The sequence below is a fragment of the Onthophagus taurus genome, chromosome 1 (assembly GCF_036711975.1).
Source record: "Onthophagus taurus isolate NC chromosome 1, IU_Otau_3.0, whole genome shotgun sequence".
Taxonomy (NCBI): Eukaryota; Metazoa; Arthropoda; class Insecta; order Coleoptera; family Scarabaeidae; genus Onthophagus; species Onthophagus taurus.
Window position 1 is genome coordinate 28,332,047 of NC_091966.1, and position 16,250 is coordinate 28,348,296.

General features: G+C 31.4%; 1 protein-coding gene across 1 annotated transcript in view; it reads right to left on the reverse strand.

Moving 5' to 3' along the window:
* Positions 1–103: 103 nt before the first annotated feature.
* Positions 104–16,250, reverse strand: part of LOC111413530 (proton-coupled amino acid transporter-like protein CG1139) — a 33,713-nt gene continuing 17,566 nt past the window's right edge. Inside the window, exons 2-8 of the mRNA XM_023044539.2 lie at positions 16,159–16,248; positions 9,316–9,432; positions 5,704–5,976; positions 5,276–5,633; positions 1,041–1,219; positions 809–984; positions 104–753 (exon numbers count right to left, since the gene is read on the reverse strand). Coding sequence (XP_022900307.2) covers positions 509–753; positions 809–984; positions 1,041–1,219; positions 5,276–5,633; positions 5,704–5,976; positions 9,316–9,432; positions 16,159–16,208 — 1,398 coding nt within the window. The 5' untranslated portion in view covers positions 16,209–16,248 and the 3' untranslated portion in view covers positions 104–508. The remainder of the gene's footprint in view (positions 754–808; positions 985–1,040; positions 1,220–5,275; positions 5,634–5,703; positions 5,977–9,315; positions 9,433–16,158; positions 16,249–16,250) is intronic.

Below are 16,250 nucleotides of genomic sequence, written 5' to 3' on the forward strand. Positions count from 1 at the left end.
ACGACGCTGGACGTCGCCATGTGAGGAAGCGTCGGCGTCGGTTTTCGTAACTCACGCCATCTAACATTTATTTTTGCTACTGGGTAATATCAAAGAAATTAAATTAAATTTTTGAATAAAATAAACTTTATTTACATAAATAACATCTTTCTTAAAATAGAAATATTCATCATTATTTATAGGTTGACCTATTTTCGATCTCGATTCTACTTAAAAAAACCATTCAATATAATTAAAAAAATAAAGTATGAACAATCTAATATCACCAAAGACTAAGCTTTAGATGTGGCATTTTAGCCTGAGCTTTCGCCGTATCACTTTTGCCACTTCACAGATTGATTGATTGCTTTTCGTTATTTTTTTTTTCAATAATAATACTCGTTAAGATCACTGACGTAATTCGCTAATTTCTTAAAAATCTAAAATTATTAACGGATACCGTTCTATTTTGGGACGGTTATTTCATTTACAAATTCACGACACATTTACTTCATGTTTTCTTTTTTAATTATGAAAATTCCTTTACGATTTCCGATAAACTTGTGTACGTTCCAATAATAAGACCGGCGAAACCGAAAATGATCAGCAACATATTCTTGATGAACATTAAATTGAATCTTAAGCCGTTTCTGGTGTGCCAAAACGTGCAGAGATCTATTAAAGCTGGGAAAGCTATTCCTAATGCTGAAAGACATAACGCTCCGAAGAGAGAGATGAAAAGTTCTAATTTCGGAACAGCCACTGCTAATAAAACTACAATAAAACAATGATTATTATAAAAATATAAACGAAAATTTGATTTTCTTACATGTTATTAAAACGATAACTGTACGAACTACGTATTCCCATAAACCTTTTCTACTATTTTTTTCTAATAATGGGCCGATGTATTCGTTCCATGCGATGTCAATAGCTACGTAACATTGGAGACCATAAGTAATGAAAATTGCTGCTGCATAAAGTGCTTTAATGACCTGAGCTTGACTGCAAAAAAATTAATTAATTAAAGATACTAAAAACTTGATTCATGAACAACTTACATTTGATCACCGGGAATATTTAGTGTGATTGATCCCTGAGCTGCACCTCCATAAGTCAAATAACCCATAAAACCCATGAAAACATACAGTGTGATAATAATGGACATGGCAATGTTTAAAACTCCTATAGTTCCACCGAAAGCTTTAGGTGTTTTCATTTCATTTTCTAATGGTAAGATCTAAAACAAAATTTATATATTAATTTATATTAGTTCCATTTATTTTATAAGTACAAATAGAGAGAGAATGTTTTAAAATATTGTAATAATTGAAAACAATACTAAATCTATTTGATATTATCTGGACGTAATCCAAATTAATTTTACGCATAACTATAAAGCTAATTCAGCAGAAATAATTGATTTTTCCACGAAATTGGTTTCTCTTGTTTCAAATTTAATTTATACTGTATCAAATTCATATATTACAAATTAATTTTGATTGTTTTTATAACACTTTTTTATAAACATATTGTCATTTCTATTAAATATAAGTATATATTCGGAAAGTATTTAAAACTATAGTAGAGTTTATTTAATAGCACTCTTCAATATAGTAAATATCAAGAATTCGTCTATACGAGTAAATACCAGTGGAGGCACCACCTATTCTATTATATTTCTCTGTTCGATCAATCCTTAACAAAATCGTGAGGGCACCAGATGTTTATCTATCCATCACGATTTCAATTGTAGTAATGTTAAACGATCAATAACCGCTATATGAATGCAGTTTTCCTTAAATAATATGGAAAGTATATTTATAGAGCTCAAGCTTGTATCAAAATGAATTGTAGCAGCTGCTCATAATGATGGTTCACCTCACATTAAAAGTATTTTTTGATTTTTGAAATCGTTGGAATGTTATAATCGTAAATCGAAATTTTTACCTATTTTAATGATTCAGTAGTTATCTATGACCTTTCTGAGTAATACTTGTATTTTTCTTGGAGTCCTTTCCTTTATTAATGATCCCCGTGAATGAAGCACTACAGTTACGGTCAATTTATTCTTCTAATAGTACGTAATTCGGCTTCGTTGTGAACAGTGAGTGACTTTTAAATCGAAAATGGGTGACAAAAGCGAATTGAATATAATAAATAATTGAATACTTCAACAGCAGTGCAGAAACTTTTGGAAAATAAAAACATGGATGTGTCATTTTCTTGAGGTACTGTCGACTGTATCTTCATCTATTTCTTTAGTAGTCATATGCAAGATATGTAAATTAATTCTTACATTCAGCTCAATTCTGGAAGGTTCTGTTTTCAAATTTATTTAACGTACATGATACTAAATTTAGCAGGAATGTTCATGCCCTGCGATTAGCAATGCATTTGAAATTAATTGCGTTGACTTTGTCTTCTTCTTCTTCTTTGTGGAAGCCATAGACTCTTATTTTATCCATTCTGTTCTGCCTGCATTTCTTGTGTAATTATATTTCCATGATTTTGAAAGTCGTTCTGGCGACTTTTTTAATGCTGGGCTGCAACCTCTGTTGCGCATCCATCTTATTACATCTTTTGCCTCATAACTCTGCAGAATTTCTTTGTTTCTTCTCTCATCCCATAGTGTGTTTCAAGTACTTGTTCTCAAAATAGCCATCTAGCTGTTTCCATCTAGAGTGTATGTCACTATTGGTCTTATAGGCTTTATACATCTTAACTTTGGTCTCGGTAGATATGCAGTTGTTTCTCCAAATGGTCGTTCTTACAATTAGTAGTCTCGCTATTTTTACTGACTTGTTGATTTGTTTTCTCGCGTTGTGTTTGAATTCCCTATAAGACGATATACCCAAACAAGTGTTGTCTGTTATTTGCTCTATTATGTGGTCGTTCACTTATATATGCGAGGTTCCTTAACTATTTCCATAGTTTTTACATAGTATTCTAAAAGCTTGCAGAAGCCATTAAAGTCTATATTCTGTTACCTTGCCTGATACCCACATTTAAGGGTATTTTTTGTGCTTTACCTTATCTTTGATTGAAAATTGTGCGATTGCTTCTATTATATGTGCATTCCTCTATGCCTCAATTCTTTTATGACGTCCTATCTTGTCGAACGTTTTCGTTAAATTTATAAACCATGAGTATGCTGATTGGTTTCTTCTCCCCTACTTGATTTACTTCGAAGACCGCGTCGTGCGTTGCCATGTTTTTGCGATACCCTTGTTGTTCTTCGTTTGTTGTTATGTGCTTCAGAATGTAATGATGCAGGAGATGGGAAAACACCTATATGAATGTATCTAGGAGGAAAATACCTGGGTAATTTTCTGGATGTGATTATGTTCCGTATTTAAAGAGTGGAATTGTAATTCTATTTGTCAAGCTGTCCGGAATTTGTGTGTCGTCCAATATTTTATTATGTAATTCCATGAGTTGTTTGGCTAGTCTTTCTCCTCCTCATTTAAACAAGACTTGGGGATATTATCCGGATTTTCTTTTAGTTGTTTCATCGGCTACATCACTTCCTCCGTGGTGAATTGTTCTATTTCAAGGTTTCTACACCTTTTCCTTTTGTATATAGACCTGAAAGTAGCTGGCCACTTCTCCGCTAATATATTATTTTGGATCACTGTTTCGTTTACTTTCCTTTTTGTTGCTCTGAGCATTCTTTAGATTCGTTTTTGAATTAGGTTGGCCATAATTCTTCCATTCTTTTTTTAAACTCCCCTAATGTTTTCTTTATATTGTTTGTGTAATTGATGTATTGTAGTTTCTTGGTGTTTTGTTGGATTTATGCATTACCTCTGGTATTTATGCATTGATGGCTTGATTTATGTAGTTTTTTAAAACCTCCCAAGTATTATTTATTGTGTCTTGCTGCCAGATTGGTGTATCTTTGTAATTTGTTGAGCGACGCAGCAACTATAGTTCTTAGCGATAGGATGTTGTATTTTTTTATTGATGCTTTTATTCATGCTTAAGTATTTGTTTGGATTAATAATCTTTTGGATGTTTTATTAATGATTTTTCTAGATTAGTTATGGTAGTGGATGGTACAAATAATTGGTACAAAAAATAATTGGTAAACTCATGATGGTCAAGTTTTAATTGATTTTTTTTACTGAAATACATTTTTTTCTCTATTTCTTTACTGCAAGTGCTTTGGCTACTTTTCTTGCATTCATTGTATAAGCTAGCTTTGATGTTTTTGGCATTCCTAAATCTTGCTTGCACCTTGATATTTTTCGTTCTCACTCTTTATGATGCTCACTTCTTTACTAATTGTGAATTACCACAATTGTATTAGATGTATGTTGTTCTTCTGGACATTCAAACGATTTTTATCGAATGCAATTGATGGTGATAAAATACAAGTATCATTACATTTTTTAAAGATTATGGAAAAAATACTCTCCGCTAGGTTATGGGAATATTTAAGCGCCTACAGTACGCTTCCTAACTTTCAGTTGGGTTTCCGTTCTGGGTTACTAATATAACGGTTCTGTGTCTTGGTACAGCTCTTCTATTTGTGTGAAATTGATACAGTTTTACAATTCCGTGATCCTCCCTGATGCTTTAAGTATTAAAATATTAAATGTTAAAATTGATTTACCAACAGTAGGCTTTTGCTGGGGTACAAACATCAGATCAGTTTGGGTGAGATGCACTGATTCTCCGAATCTTTAGTTACGGTGATGTTTTGCATAGTTCTTGTATTTGTAGTGTCCAGAAAGCAAGGATTTACGCTATTCAGAATGTTTTAGTTGTTTGTGTTTACATAGAATATATAGATTTATTAAAATGACAAAAATAACACTTTAATCCTTGATAGCAGGCTCTCTACTTCACCACACCCCTCTCTTATCTGATGCATGCGCAGATTGGTAGTATGCTATAATACAGTCGCGGATAAACATTCCGAGAGCTCGCACGAGTATTAATAAGTGTAGGTATACCAAAAAATAGCTTCATATAAGGAAGAAACTCAAATTCAGTCCAATTTTATGGCTGAAGACCAATTTAATGAAGTTATCAGAACGTTTTTAGGGAAGTAACGTGATAAAGAAATTTCGCTATGGACTTATAAAAGGATTGAAGAACCTATTACAGTTATTTACCAATTTAATCTTACTACTACGCAATAAAATACAATCTGATAGAAGTATGTTCTAAAAGTCTTTGATCGGTTGTTAAAACAGTGCATAAATTCAATCATAAATCGTGTTAAATCAATTAAGGTCTTGTAAAATTATATAAAATAATTTTTAGGAATATCTGTTTTTCAACTTACCACACCAATTGCTTCCAATGCAAACAAAACAGTTCCAAAGAATAAAGGCCAATATCTAACTTCACCGACTGGTTCTCGATTTTCGAAAGTAGGTCCATCCGAAATAATATAGTATAAAATAAATCCAAAGCTCACTAATGTGATCACATTAGCGCCCGTCGAGAACGGGGCCAAAAACTTCAAATTCTTGATATAGTTAAGTAAAATGAGAGGTAACAAAAACATTAACATGTATAGCTCCAATTGTATTTGATCATCATATTGGTCCACGACGCTTTTAACGTTTTCAGCTATAAATACTATATACACGCAACAAGTTCCTATTTGGTATATTAATAAGAACGTATTTACTATATGCCTAAAAAATAAAAAAGGAATTTTTTAGATTCAAGATTTTTATGATGTGATAATTTTTAAATATTACTTACGGTGCAAATCTAGCTATTTTTTTAAGAAGTTCTGGGCCTTCGTTGAAAGCGGCTCCCGCCGTTGCCGGATATGTTAAACTCGGTTTTTTGTTTCGTTTACATAATTCGTATTCGGCTTTAATCAATATATGGACGCTGTATGTACAAATTACTCCTATTACAATTGTTCCTATAAAACCCAGGATGTACCCTGCGTGATGAAAAGCGTTTGGCATTGCGAGAATTCCCGTTCCAAGACTTCCTTTGAGTAAATGGAATAATGTTTCTGAATTTCTAAATAAAAATAAAATCAGTTAATAATACAAGTTCACATTCTTATAGACACGAGAAAAACAAAAATATTTTTTTGATTATTTTGGATATCACATTTCAGATTACTATCAAGATATATACAAGATGTCCAAGATAATTGGCTTAATATGGGTAACTTAGAAATAATTGGATATACAGAGTTGATTATTATCATATTAATATAGACATACATTTTCATGTATTTCAACTATTTCTTTTTGTAAAGTCTAATTTTAATGGTGTGCCACTTTGTTTTATGTGTCATTTAAGAAAAAGTCTCTCAAATACTCTGATCAAACAGTTCAACATGTAATTCCTAAGATTTTCGATATAAATCGAAATTGTTTGAAAATCCCTAAATTAACATAGCAACTGTAGCAACGACCTGGATGCTCTCTTATTGACCTGGATGCCGCCGGATGTCAATTGTTGACAAAAAAAAATAGTTGTGCTACATAGATACTGGATTTTTTAGGGAAAAATAATGTATTATAAACTAGTTACAACAGACTATTTCAGGTTATATAGGTGATATTAGGTAATATGTTTTCTAGATTATATTATTGGTAGAATAGATATACGGCGATATTTGGTAATGAGCCTGCGATCTCCAGACTTAAAAATATTAATAATTGTATGCAGTTTCCACGAAGAGGAAAAGACACTATGATGTACTGACATATCAGATATGATCAGAGGGCTGGCAAGTGTTTTCAAGCAGCTGTTAATGAAAATTGGGCGTATCTGATCCTGGATTATTAAAGGAGTCCACACCAATACCAGTTTTTAAATCTGTAATAAATCAAAACAGTTAACTTAAACCATGTTATTGCTAAGAATCTTTTGATCTGGAATAGTTGGGAAATAGAACACAAACTTATTGCCAACTTCCAGAGAAAACGTCATTATTACGGACAACCGTGGGCACTGCAAAACGACGCCTTTCCTGGTTCAGGTAGGACAACATTTATTAGCGTAAAGTAATTGGAATCAAGTCGTCTCATTGTCAGTATAAACCTGTGGTCCTTTTCTCACCCAACGAATTAATGAAGCCCGAGAGAACCAGGTGGGATAGCCCCTAGAAGTGAACCTTGTACTTGGATAAATTTGTGGATAATATCATAAACGTAAAATGTATTCGCTGAAAAATTCTCCAAGATTCTGGAGAAATCTAGATTGTTAAGGTAATCATTAATTTCATTCTGCAAGCGTGAAATGGACAAGTTCCTCAAATATTAAAGGAATTTCACATTCAGGGACGTATATGAGACCGCGTATAAGTATCTGACCATGTCATAGGCGGATTCTAGGGCAGGAGATGACTGAGCCGACAAGATGGAACTGAATTTATAGATAATTGTCGGAATAATTAACAAACTGATTACTTCCACACATTTCGCAAGCTAACAGTAACACCCCGTCAAAGAAAAGCTAAAGAGTCCGGGTAATGAATCGTTTCGAGAAAAATGTTCAGGTTAAATAGTCGGTATAAGAGGTGGTGTTATAGCTAAATGCTATGATACCACTGCTATAACATCTAACTCATAAAGGTTTCTATGACAATGTCAGAAAACCAAAACTCAATTTATAGATGCAAGTCCAATGTGTTTTATAAAGAAACTACACTTTTGTAAGATGACTTCAATAACCATGATGTGTCTTCAAACTTCGAAAGTTCACTAATGACTTTGTCAAAATTTTCTATGAAAATTTGATATGGTTAACTATTTGTGAGAGAAATAAATATGTCCAAGAAAGGAATTAAGAACTTTATCATAAGATTCTGAAATGAAGAGCTTCATCTTTCTTGTTAGCGAATAATGTTTGAGTATACATATAGTTGGGAACATCGTATACAATAATATTTTTTGTCGAAACGGCGAGATAACTCTTTTATAATTTGTGAGAAAACAATTTGTTAAACACACGTTTATCAAGAAAATGTATTTGATGGATTAGATGCTGTTTTGCAACATCAACTCATATTGTCGCTGCCAAGCCAAAATGGTATAAACAACATTTACTTTTATTACGTAGTATGGAAATAGGTATTTGCGCAAACTTGAAACGAATATTGTAGCGATTGAAGTTTGCGGTTATGCCGCTTTAATTGTTGGATGCAGATTTAAAAATCCTGTTGAATGGTGTAACTTACTAAAAAGAATGGTATGCTATTTTTGCTTGGCAGCGACGATATATGGACAAGGGTTGACTAATTAAATGGCAGGTGATTTAGATTATACTGAAAAATGGCCAAATGCTACAATATCATAACTGCAACATCTAACTTATAAACATTTCTATCATAGTAATACTGTCAGATAAAATCGATATTTTGAGTGTCTTCTTATTGACATTGAGGTAACTGAAACTGAAGAAAAAAATAGTAGGAAAATATGACTATCAAAAGATTAAGGACAAGACAGTTATGACAATAAGACATGTTTGCTGTGAAATAACATAATAATAATATGTTTTTGCTTTAATACAATCTGAGTCAAACCTAAATAACGGTAATAACGAAATAACAGTAATTGAATAGTTAATAATGAATTCCATAAATTTCACATTTTAGATACAAATAATAAATAAGTGCTACATAAAATAAGCAAGTATTAATGCCGAATAAGTATCTTAAAAAAGTTTTTTACTTAAAGAGTTCAGTTATTTATTACATAATAATCGTGGTGTTAATCCTAAAATCGATAATTCATTGTCTGGCGTTGTAGACAATAAAATTGTGATTTTGTAATAAACTTTGAAATATTGATGGCAATGATGATTGATGAATTTTGTGGGGAAACTTTTTAAAAATTCTTTTAAACATTCTTTTTAATATCATTTTACAAAAATATTTGCTTTATTTATACAATTTATTTTCATCTGTATTCATAATAATACTACTCAAATTGGTCTCTACCTACGTTTCGAAATTTCTAAGAAATTAACATCGTTAAATAATTATTTTGAGATTTTCCAATTTCACACATGTCTCGGTTATTTTTATCTTTCAACTTATAACAACATTCAACTGTTAATTATTCGCTACCTCTTCGTATACGTTTTTTTGTTTGCTGTCCATTTAACATAAAATTAACGTGGTTAATTAATGTGTATTGTATAAATTTGACAAAAATCAAAATGAATCATCTAGGTTTTTTTTATTAAAAAATAAATTTTCTACTATGTGAAGTACCCGATATCTATTAACATAACTGCGTATGACAGTTAAATTACAAAGCTGTTACGTAAATATTTTTTTGCAATTATTTTCTATTTCCAGAACTGTTTATTTCTTGATAAATTATAATGTTTACTTACGATGTTGGATGTTCAACTTCTCTATGACAATACGGATCGTAATTAGCTTCCATTGCCTTTGCTCCATTTTCGATGGTCGTCAGTTGTTTATTGGCCGTCTTTTGTTTTTCAGATTTGCTGTAAAGAAGCAAAAATGTGCGGTTAAAGAATGTTTATGGCTTCGTTAAACCGGAAGAATCAATAGTCGCGTTAAACTCGCACCTTCAACTCCCTTGAACTTGTTCTTTTCTTTTTTATTATCGTTTAATTTCAAGTAGGTATAAGAGGTGAGTGTACTATTTTTTTTACTATTTATTTTTAATATAAACTTTATAACTATAGTATAAGTCAATGTATAGACGACTTAAGAGATAAGACTAAAACAATGAATTTTTTTTCGTTGTTAAGTCAATCAATTTTCTACTAGAAAATAGTTTTGACAGAACAAACATTTTATCTGTTGTGAATATTGGTTAAATAAGTAATTTATCAAATCGAATAATAAATATAAACTGTAAATAACAAGGTTATTATTGACTTTACACAAAAAATGAAGTATTACACAATAAAAAATTAATAAAGAACATATCAATTTTTTCGTAATTAGGGATACTAATTCCCATCATTGTTATAACTGTTAATAAGTATACAATAATTTAATCTCTTATCGCTACTTAATAATATTTCATGATATTGCCATGTTGCTAATAGATTGCAAATACTATTTACATTAAAATTTTGCGGTAAACACTTTAGCGAGATAAAGGAAAACGTGGTTTTGTAAGTACACGAGTCTTTCATGTTTTTTTATTGATTCTTGTTTTTATTCGAATTTCTATAGTATACATGATATTAGCGAATAAATTCTTTCAATTAACATATATTGGCAAGATTTGGATAAGGAATATATATTTCTAAAACAGTTTTACTCGATGTGATTTAATTATGGCTTAATCATTACCTTATAAAGCAATCTTATAAAATATTAAAATTTTCGATAACGTTAAAATTTATTATTTATTAGATAATAACTATTTTCGAGAACACACTATTTTTATGGGAAGCTGATAAAATGATTATTGACCTGCACATTACTAAAATCATGATTTGTGCGATTGTGATCAACTTCAACAATTTTTCATCATGATAAAGGTGATGATGACGGTAAATATACCCACCAAATTGCAATAAAGTTTCTGAGAATATCGGTTCATATCAAAGATATCCGCGTAGAGTATTAAAGTCCTAATATAAATCGCTCCGAGATATGTGAAAACTTCTAAAAATGTGGGATGTGGCTTGCTTAATATGGAGGAAGGTCACAATTTTTGACACGAAATGTCTTAATTTGTTGCCTAGTTTATGTTTACTTTATGTTTATTCAAAAAAAATTGTTTAATCAACCAATTTTAATCATTTTATTTTTTGATAGATAAAATAATTCTTTTTAAACATCTGTTACTCAGTTTGCTTCAACATTACTTCTTCGCCTAAGCTTGTTGGGTCTACTTCCAAGTAATTACATACTTTTACAGAGGTGATTTGGTCTTTTGCAATCTTGTTAGTTACGGTTTTGGTTCTGTTTTGGAGCATGACTTTTCTTTTTCCTTATTATTTCTCAATCCTACTACTTTAGCAACTTTTCAATAAACCAGCATATCTTTGTTTCGTGGATCTCAAAAAGGTATTCGACAGAGCGAGGCTCTCCGACGTGCTGAAACTCCTCATTGCAAAAGACATACACTTGAACATCATAAAAACGATCAAACAACTAAACATAGATATCAAGACAAAACTCCGAACGGGGAAGGGACAGAAATTAACATCAACGCTAGAATCCCACAGAGTGGCAGCCTTAGTCCACAACTGTTTAACATGCTAATGGACAGTATAATCAGAGGCCTAGATGGAGTAAATGAAGAATATAGGATGGACTACAACATCTTCTTAACGTATTTAACGAAACATGTGACAAGGTATAATTGAAGATCTTTAACCAATAAAACGAAAAGCATAGTCATCACAAAATCACCCATTGGATGTAAAATAGTAATGCAAAAGCAGATCATTGACCAAGTATTTCAATTCGTCTATGCCATGCTATAAAGGCAATAAGAATATCAGGTACACTTTGCAACCCAATATGGATGAAAAAACATCTATCAACGCAAACAAGGCCAGAATATACAAGGCATGCGTAAGGCTCGTCCTCACGTATGCGGCGGATCCAAGAGCCGACACAGCTGAGACAAAAACATGACTGAGAACATGAGAATGACTTTAATGGCTTGTAGGAGAATCGCAGAAATCAGATAAAAATGGAACATCCCGGACATCGTCAAATGAGTCCGGCAGAAACAACGAGAATGGAATAAGCATGTATCAAGAATGGATTAGTCGTGCCTGGCAAGATGTAAAAGATATAGAAAAAGAGACACTAAAAGATTGATAGGAAGATCTTCAAAGCGATAAAGACTGCTAGACCTCCGTAGCACAGGAGAAGCAGAACCAGACATGATGAAGCGTCATAACAAGTCATAAGGCTTTCAATAAGAAGAAGAACCAATTCAATTAATATTACAATAGGTAACATTTTGGAAGAACATATACCTACTAAATGCTATAGTATTTTATGTAGTACAAGAAATACACGGAATCAAATCGAAAATCTGATTTCCCCTAGTAACTACACCATATTCGAGAAATATGTACAACAGTATTCCGTTGCATTCCTCCGATTTAGCAGCATAGTTTCCTGCATGGTTCAAGTACTGTTTAAAGCTTAAATCATTTTATTCGGAACTGCGAGAGCATTGTACTCTCCCAGCAAGAAGTCTCATTCGTGTACAGACAGTACATGTTATAAAAACTTTTCTATATGATATTTTTTGTTTATTGACAGCCCTTAAGTTAAATTGTATAGACACAATAACCTGCAATGATCATGCTATGATCATGCCAGTAGACGCTTTAGTATTAATAGAAATATCATTAATATAACATAGTTTCAAACCTGCGCAACAAATGGACAAGTAAAGATGACATTTGTTGCACAATATTTATTCCTATGCCTAAAACATATTGCGCAATCTTCGAAACTCATTTCGTATTAAAGATGTAGATGGGAAATACATTTTCACTAAAATTTGAATTTGTAAAGATTAGCAACCCATGCGATTTTCTTTTTCTGCTTGAATATATACAACAATTTAAGTATAATCATTGAGTATCGCTTACTCAATGTTCATACAAATAATACTTATGAAAACAACAAATTAATGCCCAGACTACGATGTTTTATCTTTAATGAATCTGTGATGAGTAATTGAGATCGATTGCGGTCGAGGTACTGTAATTGAAACCATTTATTCGTATACAAACAACTATTGGACACCAAGGCAACAATGTTTTATTGCTTATAGAGATAGCATTCAAGGTCGCTTGCGGTCAAGGCATAACGTTTGAGACCAGCTGTACTCAAATAAATATCTACTGTATATCGAGACAATGAAATTATATCTTTGATGAGTAATGGAAGTAGTGGTTGTAGCCGAAGCGCTGCAATTGGGGTCATAGATACTCATATAAATAATTATATCATTTACCGAGGTAGTGAAGTTATATGTTTGGTAGGCTATAGATATTCAATAACGATTCCATTGTCTTCATGTTTTTATGGCTTTTGAAGATTTCTACTCCATATGTTTACTGTGGTGTTATTGTGGATTTTATTATCATTATTTTTATTGTTGTTAGAAGCGGTGACTTCTTTTTTATGACGAAGTATAGCCTATTTGCCATTCTTTTCGCAATGCTAAGACTCTCCGAAACATGTTTTCAGTTTCCCGTTAAATGTTATACTTTAGGATGTTCAGGGATTTACACTGCATATTGAAAAAGATCTGCCTATCGTAGCCGCGATATCGTATATAAATATATTATACAACAGAAGGAAAATTACGATGGACATAACTTTTCACAATTTTCAGAAACAAAGCAGTCACATTGACTAAGTTCTGTTTCAGGTTGGCCTAGATCATCTTTTCCAGCAGGAGATCTCACCAGATGGAGTCGTAAGCCTCCCTCGACATTTAATAGCAACACAATCGTCTAGTGTCTCCTTTCGAACAAATCTCAAGAAAATTGTAGAAGTGTTTGAATATACTTAGTCATCTCGGATATATTTGGATGAATTATCTGAAAATTACTGGTTGCGCATTAAAAATCTCTGGATATATTTGAAAGTTTTTAAAAGTATTTTAAAATGTTAAAAACTTTAAAAATTCTTGACATAAATTATAAGTTCTCTGGCGACCAGTCTTTAAAAAATTGTATATATTATTGGATAACCTTAGGAAATTATGCATTTTGTAGTAACTGCTTGAAATTGTTATAGATCGTTATAAATTTTATGTAAATTTTCTAAAATAATTCGGAAAACTAAACACACCTGGAAATCTGTGGAATTTTGTGAAGTTTACAAATTCAACACATTATATTTACAAATTAATATATTTGGAAATTCTTAGAAATAGTTTTTAAGAATTATTGGATTTTCTACACTGGTAGGGATCAGTGTAGAAATTGTTAGAAATATCTGGATATGTTTGGAAATTCTTAAAACTTTTTGAAAATTATTAAAATAATCTCACTGTAAATATAGCAACTGAAAATTGAATAAGACACCAAGAGTGCAATAACTTTACTAATTTCAAAATTGTAAATAGGCTGATAACATTTCTTAACACTTATATGGGCTTACTAAATATAATACTGCTCGTTCATCAAAATTGACTTATAGTGGACCTTCTGATAGGTTGCCGATAAAAAAAGCCCATAAAACTTTTACATCTATTTTGCGTGTATTGGCACTATAATTTAGTATGGCTCCTATATAGAATTAATTAACCATCAGTCTCCTGACTGCAGACAATGATATATCTTTTCCCAGTTTTGAGATTGTTAGCACCATCGCCGTTTTCGGCTTCCTAATTTGTAATCTTCTATTTTTGGGAAGCATAATCAGCGCCTTACTTGGAGTTTCTCTTCTTAGATTTAGTTTGTATTATGTGAACATAAAATTTCTCAAGTACACTTTGTTTATGATTTCTTCGTCGTTTAGATTACATCTGATCTCACTCACAATTTGAAACATTTTCCATTGTTTACCATTTGTTTTTTCATTACAGAGTTAAAAACAACCTTGAAACCATTCACTACTCGAATTGGATCTAGAATCGAATTGTTGACACTCAAGTTAGAGTACGTAAACAAACGTAATAACATCCTTTTTTCATGGGTATTGTTAATACATTGTAGCCATAAGTAGGCTAAGATGTTGCGCAACCAAGGCATACATTATAATCGGCAACATGCTCCCGAATTCAACCCCAACCCCCAAGTTCACTCTTTCTTAGGTGACGACGACTTCTCCGCGAAAGTGAATAAATATAATTCAGCAACATCTGAATTCAAGATCAGAATTGGCATTATAATAGAGATCCATTGTAATCCAAGCATGAGAAAAGTCGTCAGTAGTACCCACATTTTTTTTATAGTAATGGTGGTTTGAGTTCTTAGATTTTATTTTTCGTTTTGAGTCTTCAACGGCAGTTAAACATTATTGGTTATGCAGGCACGTTTATTTTCTGAGAATGATAACTTATCAGATATATGCACATCAAAAAGATCTGTTATCAACGAATTAAAAACGCGACCTTATCATTTTTATCATCATATCTTACAATACTTAAGCACGATTCTTTCAGGTCATGTAAAAAGTCTTCGTAACAAAAATCAAAACTGTTTAATGTTATTTGGATAAAAATTATTAAATAAGTGTTAAATAAGATTCTTGTGTTGTATAGTATATATAGGTCACAATATAAATAGCTGCAATGGGGCCGTTACCCTCAATCGAATAAAAAGACCGTCTTTCATAAAATCGATTAACTATGTAAAAATAGAAGGATTGGTAACATTTTCAGATCCTAAAATTATTTATTTTTTGCAATAATTAATAATAAAATTCAAAATCACCTCTATAAAAGCTTTGGTGACGTTATGAAGATTTCGCATAATATCAAGAAGACACAAACGTGCATCGTTCGGATCTCTTCTTCTAGCGCATAAGATTCTCGTGGCATCTCGCTCATGCATCTTTTATTGATTTTTATTCCAACCAACGACGGTGACGTTTCGAAAGTTTTTTCAAAATTTAATTATTTTTTTTTGAAAAACTAAAGCCCAGTTTGAAAATAAAAAATTATAAAAGTCTTCTATTTTGCTAAACTATCGAATAAGCTAATAAAAATGGCCCCATTAGCAGATGGTAACGAACAAACGGAAATTTTCAAAAAAATCTCCATTTTCTTCAATTTCAATTTTATATTATTCGCTTTGAAATTATTTCTGTTTTGATTTGCTTACATAGATAACAAAGATTCTTAGATAAACGCTTATTTTTTGTAATAAACTTCGCCTCTTCTTAAATGATGTTTGATTTGGAATATGATTTAACATTGCGACATGCTAGTATTAATGATTAATTGTTTCAACTTAACTAAAAGAATTTAGAGTATTACTGCTGTCACATTTTATCAACTACCTATAGATAAAAAACTTTTAACGTTTTTGACAAAGGTGAAATCTAACAAATATCTATCGATCTCATAATAGTACTTAGCAACACTCAATCACAAAATATAATTTCCGCGATTTTAAAATATTAGTTAATTTCAAAAATTCTTTGTTAAAACCTAATGATTTTTTCTTAATAAATTTCTTTACTATTAATTTAAATTAATTAAGAAAAAAATCTCCTATAAAATAATTTAAAAAAAATTATATAAAAGTCGTACTTACTTAAAATGTTCATCTAGAACGAAAGCTGGATTGTCGTGTGAACTGCTCATGTTGTTGGTTTTTTAATAAAACATAAGTCGCGATCTAAACCT